Source organism: Colias croceus, chromosome 19 (genome assembly GCF_905220415.1).
Source record: "Colias croceus chromosome 19, ilColCroc2.1".
Taxonomy (NCBI): Eukaryota; Metazoa; Arthropoda; class Insecta; order Lepidoptera; family Pieridae; genus Colias; species Colias croceus.
The window spans coordinates 671847-680460 of record NC_059555.1 but is presented as its reverse complement, the minus strand read 5'-3'; the positions used below and the strand labels follow the sequence as shown (position 1 = coordinate 680460).

Below are 8614 nucleotides of genomic sequence, written 5' to 3'. Positions count from 1 at the left end.
GCAATTCAAAATGCGCTGACATATTCAAGAGTCTAGTTTGATTCAGTATCAGAAACATCTACTTATTAAAAAAAGAAAACAACGGTTTGTGAAAAATGTTTTATTTTTAAACAACGCTCACAGATTAATAAACAATTTACAAATTAACACAGATAATACAATTAATACGTTACACACAGATACGTAACCACAGGTACGCACTATTATTACCAGACTGTAATATTTTAAGACATAAGTCTGAAAAATTACCCTTTGAATCCAGGACTGGGGCGTGGGAATCAGGGATTAAGTTATTATTACCTAAACTTTCAAGACGGAGGAAAATTAATTAATACTGCCATCTTATTTACCAAATTACATTTCTAATTTTAATTGATTAACATACCTAAAATAAATTTTTGTATGTATTTGAACTTTTAATTATGTATTAACCACTCGGCCCAAGGACATCCAGTTTCAGACTACTTTTTTCGAAATCTAAAATTTTTGATTTCATTGATTATGCAAACAGTTAATAATTACTTTTTTATTTGTATAGACGATGCTTGGTGTTAAATTACATGACAGTTATGTTAAAATATTATATAATTAAGAACAAATATTTAATGTAAATGGCTAAAGTCACACAGGAATCTAACTTTCTTGGAGTTGAACTTTTTTCAAAACGTTTCAGTAGTAATAGAGATCCCATGAAAAGCATTTTCATGTAATATGTTGCTATATAAGAAGTAATTATTAACAATTACAGGCGTACTAATATAGTATATCTACAATTTCCCCAGGTTGATTTAGATCCCATTCAAACATATAGGTACTAACAGAATACGAATGCAATCTTATACAGGTACATAATATAGTTTTACTTGTAAACGTAGTATATTATTATGAGTCTGTGGTTTTACTAAAACTATGATAACGATATTTTTATTTTTTACACATAATATTAGTTAATATTTTTTATTCTAATATTCAAAAGCACGTCGAACCAATTATACTAAACTCAAGAACGACCGGATTTTAATGATTTTAAGTTTTTTGAACCTGTCTCTGCTTGGATTAGGTACCTAACTGATTAATTTTGTAAAACTTAAAGATACGTCAAGCAGAGCCGGAGCGAGTAGCTAGTTACTAATACTTCTATTATAGGAATAGCTGTTTTCTTCGCACTAAATATCTTTATGAATTTTTTGACATTCCACTCCAATACAAAATTTAGAGACTAGGAGACTAGTGATGTCCTTTTTTTGAATACAAGTGGTAGACCTCCAGTAATACTTTGAACAATATTTGGTAAAGGGCTAATTTTGGGGTCTCTCCTTGTATTAGGAGCAGGCGTCACTGAGCATTTCGATAATATGGCTGCCAATCCGGCTATCGATTGAGTTTGGCCCAAACGCTCACCTGAAAACAAAGATACACTCTCAATTATTAAGCCTCTGGTAACATTTTAGTTTTTTAAACGAATAAATAACCCTGAAAATAACATTATATTTATGTATATTACTGATTAGCTGTGCTCCGCGATTTTACCCGCTTTACACGCAGTGCTCCGCTCCTTTTGGTCTTAGCGAGATGATATTTATTATATCCTATAGACTTCCTCGATAAATGGGCTATGTAACACAGAAAGAATTTTTCAAATCGGACCAGTAGTTCCCGAGATTAGCGCGTTGAAACAAACAAAAAAACTCTTAAGCTTTATATAATATTAGTATAGATTTAAAATGACATAGTGCTTTCTAGTAAATTGACGCTTTACTCTGACGAAGCAGTCACATAAAAAAATGAAATATCGTACAGATTATGATTTCATACATCATAAAGTGTACATTTATGTTATTAAATTTCACTTACCAATACACATTCGAGGACCTGCACCAAACGGGAAATAAGTGTATCCCTCCTGTGATCCAATGTCATTTGATAAAAAGCGATCTGGTAAATACTCATCAGGACTCGCATAATATTTAGGATCCCTGTGCACGCCCTGTATGGGAAGTATTATCAACACACCCTTGTCTATCGTCGCATTTATTTCAGGAATATAGTATGGCTTCACACATTCACGAGTTAGAAATCCTCCCGCAGGTAACAATCTTAACGTCTCCTTCATCGCACACTCTAAATATGTCATCTCTTTTACAGCTTCGAAACTCAGTTGGTTGTCATGTTTTTCTAGAACTTCGTCTAACTGTTGCTGAATCTTTCTCTGATAATCTGAATTGTGCGACAGGTAGTGCAGCGTACAACTCGTCACGAAAGACGATGTCTCGTATCCAGCGGCCAAGAATATAAACGCTTGAGCAGCAATTAGTTCATCAGTGATTTCTAATGTAGTTGTAGTTGGCTTGCCGTTGCTTTCAGTCCGTTCTATAGATTCACAAGTGATGGCACCTTCCTTTTTGCACTCAATCATAATGTCCATAAAGTCATTCCTGCCAGACGGTGTAAAGTTACGTTTTTTCTGGATTTCTTTCACTAATTTAATTATATCCTCTTCTACTTCGGGAAAATATTTCAAGTTTCCGAATATTTGCGGTAAATTATCTTTTAAAATCATAAAGAATATTTCTCGTACACCAAATTTAAACAAACGTTTACTGAGATTTCTGAAAGCACATTTGTGGTTGTTTATGGAGTCCACGTTGAGGCCGAAGCCGCAGCTGCCTATGACGTCAGTGGTGTAGCTAGCCATGAACTCTTCTGCATCGAATATCCCATTTTCTTCAGATATATCTACAGCTTTCTTTTGGAGCCGCACAGCAACTTGTTCGATTAGCGGATACATTGCACGAAGCTTCGCACTGGTAAAAGCGTGCGTCAAACGTTTTCGCAGCGAGCGCCATAGATCCCCATCCGCAAAAAATAGATTCCGGAGCATTGGCTCTTCATTGTGAATTTTCAGGCCTCGAGAATAAAAGTATTGAAAATCCGTGCTAAATATCCTCTTCATTATTGTGGGATCTCGGACTATGAGCATAGGCTGAGAAGATCGAAACAACCCAATGACTTTTTCCTTTGGGTATTTTTTATAAATATCTTCAGCCATTTGAGCTGGACTTTGCTTCAGCAAATAAATGTCTATAATGCTTCCAACAAAAGGATATGGTGTAATATATTTTATTCCTTTTTTTTTCCAATAATTGAAATTTTTGGTCAAATTTAGACAAAGTAGGAATAAAGTCAACGACAAAATTATCCATATCATCTTGAATGTTACCAGACCAGTGTTCAAAACTGTTTGCGATGAAGAAATTGTCGACGCGCCTTTAAATAAAGGTTTTTTGTCCATATGTATAATTTATAATGCTAATTAGTCCATTAAAATCACCCCACAAACTTGGTTTTAGCTTCACACTGACCCCCCCCCCTGGCCCCTACACATAAAAAATAAAATTGCGTCCACTAAAAAACGCAAGGTTAGGCCTAAAAAATGTAACATTTCAATGGACTAAATGTATTCTTGATATACTTATTTTATAATGTGCCCGGTAGGTATTCTAGATTAGTGGCGCAAAAACGTCGTGTAATTTTTTTCAAAACGAATTTAACATTGCATTATTAATATTTCGGCTCATTAATACATGCTTTGATTTGATTTTTTGCATAAAGTATCTCTAGACTCTATTGTATTTTTTTTTTCGGTAGAAAAAAATTAATGATTAAATTTTGGCCTTCAAAATGAAAGAAAAAAAAATAAGTAAATAAGTTTAGTCCTTATTTTTTGAAGGATCGCCTTTTTGTGTTATTCTATATACAGGATAAAATTATATACCGTTGGTACATTTTTACTTTTTGAAAATACTCGAATAAAGACATAATTTTAAAGAATGGTTAGATCACACGTCATATATGGAAATACCCTGGGAGTGGAATCATTAATTATCTTACATCGATCTATCGATATGGATGTTGTTCGAGAAATAGGTAAACATACATGATTATTTTTATAATGATGAATGAATCTTTAAAAAAAAACTAAACGGCCTTCAGTCTGCCAGAACTAAATGGGACCACATAGGAGACAACAGCCTACCAGTCAGAGTAAAGCCCAGAGTTCTGAGGTAACAAAAAATCCAGTTGAATTAAGATCCTCCCCCGATTGAAGTCAGATGATAAAATATGACAGTGGCACACAACACGTTCTCTTTTTTCAAGTGAGTTAAAACAGCTTGTCGGAACTTTTAATAAACAACCGTCGCACCCGACCGGATATTTCAGTCCTGTGAATTATTTTAATTACAATAACACCTTTTTAGGGTTCCGAATCTCAAAAGGAAAAAACTGAACCCATAGGAGGCATAGGATCACTTTGTTGTTCGTCTATCTGTATGTCAAGACCTGTGAAAAAATAAAAAATTTATAAACCTACCCAATTAAAAGATACAGCCATTTTTGATGAAAATTTTCTCAATTTTCGACATAAAAAGAGAATTAAAACCTAAGTGGTAGGTACTTTCCGTGAACACACAATTTTAAAATTTGGTACGAAGCAACTTTGTACAGCACAGACATAGGAAAAATTGTGAAAAGTATTTTACAGTTAAAAAACATGTTTAAACTGCTTCTCCGTCAAAGATTTGCGAGGATGTGTAGGGAGGAATGTGTTTGGAAATAACCAAAAACCAAACGCTTCCCTTCAAACTATGCAAGGAAAATGTGTCGTGCGAGGATGCGTTGCGAAACTGTGAAATATATTCTATTGCTCTAAAATTATGGAACTGATAAACATACCTCGCACGCATCCTCGCACACATCCCTCGCTACACATCTTGTTTGGTGGAAATGCAGCCTAATACGGAACCCTCAGTGTGCAAGTCCGAATCGCACTTGGCCGGATTTTTTTCTTAATTTCATTCGTTTAATTGGCCCAAAATTTTGCATATTTTTGCAAACATGATACCCACCCGTGTTATTCTAAATTTCCACAGCGCAATGCCCGAGGTTAAAAAAAACTAAAAACTTTCCATTAGCATATTTGTTTTTTGAAAACGAGTTTAATTGTTAAGGAAAATTTTTGTTAAAAAAATAAATTTGTTAAGTACGTTCAAAAAATATGTACAACTAAAAAAATATCACTCGATAATGACGTGATATCTAGGACTCGTTCGAATAGACAATCATCATTATTATTATCAACTAGCGGTCCGCCCCGGCTTCGCCCGTGGTACATGTTTACGTTTTCTCTAGATAAGAACCATCCTCGTACTTCAAGGAATATAATAAAAAAAGAATTATCGAAATCGGTTCAGCCGTTCTCGAGTTATGCGCTTACCAACACATTTTGCGATTCATTTTTATATATAAGACTAGCTGGTGCGTTGTGCGCGGGCTGCAAGCAGCCCGCGAGCCCCTTTTGCCCCTGAGTTGAAGCAATAGGGCAGTCATTTGAAAATGCATTCGAATTTCCTGTCCATTTGTTACATCTGCTAACAGCGATTCTACAGTCAGTCGGTAATGCTTATAAATTCCCCATTCAAGTATTCTCCACTCCGGGAGGCTGTCCACCTTCGAGGGTGCGTGGTGCGCGGGCTGCAAGCAGCCCGCGAAGCATCCCAGGGCAGAAATCTTCAGTCATTTGAAAATGCGTTAAAATTCCCCGTCAATTTGCTTTTATCTGCTAACAGCGATTCCACAGTCAATCGGAAGTGCTTATAAATTCCCATTCAAATATTTTCTATACCGGGGGGCTATCCACCATCGAGGGTGCGTGGTGCGCGAGCTGCAAGCAGCTCGCGGCTCATCCCAGGGCAGAAATCTTCAGTCATTTGAAAATGCATTCGAATTTTCTGTCCATTTGTTACATCTGCTAACAGCGATTCTACAGTCAGTCGGTAATGATTATAAATTCCCCATTCAAGTATTTTCCACTCCGGGAGGCTGTCCACTTTCGAAGGTGCAGGTGTGTCTCATCCCGGGGCAGAAATTTTCAGTCAATTGAAAATGCATTCGAATTTCCTGTCCATTTGTTACAATATGCTAACAGAGATTCTACAATCTACAGTCAATGATGAAAAATCATTGATTCCCGATGAAAAATACACTAAAAAGTATTAAATAAAAAATAACTACGTTAAAAAAACCGACTTCAAAAACGGAAAAGTAAAAAATAAAAACGATTTAATATACCTACTTAATTACTACATAATATTTAGTTGTGCTATTTACCTTACTTGCAACTCAAGAACTACATTATTCGCAATACAAAAATACGCTATTTTCAATACAAAAACAGAGAGTAGTGTGCTACTATTGGTGTAAGTCCTACGCTTATAAAGCGTGAACGATTGGCTTATTCACTCAATAAAATATTTATTTATTTATTTAAAAGACATCACATGCCATTACAGGACAATGCCCAATGCGACAGAGATACAATTTTATAAAACAAAAAAAAAAACTTAACTAAATTAAAATAACATACATAAATTAACAAAGAAATATAAGCTTTGAATAACTTCTTAACAAAAACAGATTAACTGTACTATCACCCTTGCGAATGCAGTTTAATATGTGTGAAGATGTATAAAACATATTGAAAACTTCAGTCTTTTTAGTAGCGTCGATTAAAATCAAATTCATTATGCATTAAAATTCCCCGTCAATTTGTTATTATCTGCTAACAGCGATTCCGCAGTCAATCGGAAGTGCTTATAAATTTCTCATTCAAATATTTTCTATTCCGGGGGGCTGTCCACCTTCGAGGGTGAGTGGTGCGCGAGCTGCAAGCAGCTCGCGGCTCATCCCAGGGCAAAAATCTTCAGTCATTTGAAAATGCATTCGAATTTCCTTTCCATTTGTAACATCTGCTAACAGCGATTCTACAGTCAGTCGAAACTGCTTATAAATTACTAATCAAATGTTGTTAAATTTTTGAAACGTCTTATCGATAGCGGGCAGTGACTTTTCATAATAAACTGTTCAAGAGTTAACCTAACACGCTCGTCGCTTCGCTCCTCGCTACCTATGTATTTGAATATTTAGGCCGGCCGCTGCCGCAACTCGCTCGCTTCGCTCGCTTGGCTCGTGCGATAGGTAGTTCAAAAGTTAACCAAACACGCTCGTCGCTTCGCTCCTCGCTACCTATTTGAATATTTAGGCCGGCCGCTGCCGTGACTCGCTCGCTTCGCTCGCATGGCTCGTGCGGTAGTTCAAAAGTTAACCTTACACGCTCGTCGCTTCGCTCCTCGCTACCTAAACTGCTTATAAATTACTTATTTAAATATTGGTAAAATTTTTGAAACGTCTTATCGATAGCGGGCAGTGACTTTTCATAATAAACTGTTCAAGAGTTAACCTAACACGCTCGTCGCTTCGCTCCTCGCTACCTATTTGAATATTTAGGCCGGCCGCTGCCGCAACTCGCTCGCTTCGCTCGCTTGGCTCGTGCGATAGGTAGTTCATAAGTTAACCTAACACGCTCGTCGCTTCGCTCCTCGCTACCTATTTGAATATTTAGGCCGGCCGCTGCCGCAACTCGCTCGCTTCGCTCGCTTGGCTTGTGCGGTAGTTCAAAAGTTAATAAATATTTTCTACTCCGGGAGGCTGTCAACCCTCGAAGTAGCGCGGTGCGCGGGCAGCAAGCAGCCCGCGGCGCCGTCTTTTGCCGTTGCTCTTCAATCACCCTTCCTACTATGGAAATTTCCATACAAAATTTTCGAAAAAAAAAATTCGCTTTTTTACCAAAAATTTTTACATGTCTGGAAGCGGACCAGGTTTTGAAGCATTTTTTACTTCGACGACCCCAACCTACCTGCCACCGGTTCAGAGAGCCGTTGAATTTCGTGATGTATGGAAAATGGAAACCAGGGGTCGGAGAGAGATTCTGAGTATGCAGTTTTGTGAATATGGCCGATAAGAGCACAAAAGTCAATTTTTAGACCCATCGTAAAGTAACCGGCGCCACCATCTTGCTTTGAAAAATTGGCCATTTTTTGAAAAAAAATTACGTCCAATTTGAAATTTCTCGATTGCCCTGGTAGCACCCCATCTTCCTGATCATTTTTTAGTTCTACACCCCCCACCTATCTTGCGCCGTTTCGGAGAGCCGTCGAATTTCGCGTTGTATGAAACTCGGAAACCAGCTATGGAAACTCGATTATGAGTATGCCAACTTAATATGCGGCTCGATTAAAGCCCCTGTGCCAAGTTTCAGCGCAATCGGACCAGCGATGGCCGTTTTAGAATTTGTATGGCGGCGGCCATTTTTTCCGCCATTTTTAATTTTTTTCACTATCTGTGGTAATTGCTCGAGGTCTACTCCAAGTTTAGTTTGAGCACCCCAGATGTAGCTGCTACCGTTTGCGCGGGCCGTTGACCGTCTTCGAGAGATGAGGAAAAGTTTAAGATTTCGGATTTTTCTGGATATCCTGGGAGCTGGGCGAGTACGAACATGGTGTGAGTGTATTTCCGCGACGCGCCACCTCGTCTAAATTTACGTTTTTATGTTTGCGCCAAAAATGGAAAAATTCCAAAATCGAGCGACCCACTATGGCTCTCTGGTAGCGTCCCAGGGTGGTGATCATTTTTAGTTCCGGCACCCCCCACCCAACTCGCACCGTTTCCGCGGGCCGTTGGATTTTACGTTGTATGAAAGTTGGAAACTGGGGCCCGG

The 8614-nt window shown here is 37.6% G+C and overlaps 1 protein-coding gene across 1 annotated transcript; it reads right to left on the bottom strand.

Annotated features, from left to right (window-relative positions):
• Window positions 1-1219: 1219 nt before the first annotated feature.
• On the bottom strand, window positions 1220-3215 carry LOC123700385 (cytochrome P450 6B6-like). Its single transcript, XM_045647586.1, has 2 exons — window positions 1855-3215; window positions 1220-1401 (listed from the first exon to the last, which is right to left on the bottom strand). Exons 1-2 carry the CDS (start codon window positions 3206-3208, stop codon window positions 1220-1222), a joined length of 1536 nt encoding a protein of 511 aa, XP_045503542.1. The 5' UTR covers window positions 3209-3215.
• Between the last annotated feature and the right edge of the window lie 5399 nt (window positions 3216-8614).

Coding starts and splice junctions, on each gene's coding strand:
- LOC123700385 (XM_045647586.1), bottom strand. CDS start 3,208: ATGATATGGATAATTTTGTCGTTGACTTTATTCCTACTTTGTCTAAAT. Junction 1,402..1,854: donor AGGTCCTCGAATGTGTATTG/GTAAGTGAAATT, acceptor CTTTGTTTTCAG/GTGAGCGTTTGGGCCAAACT.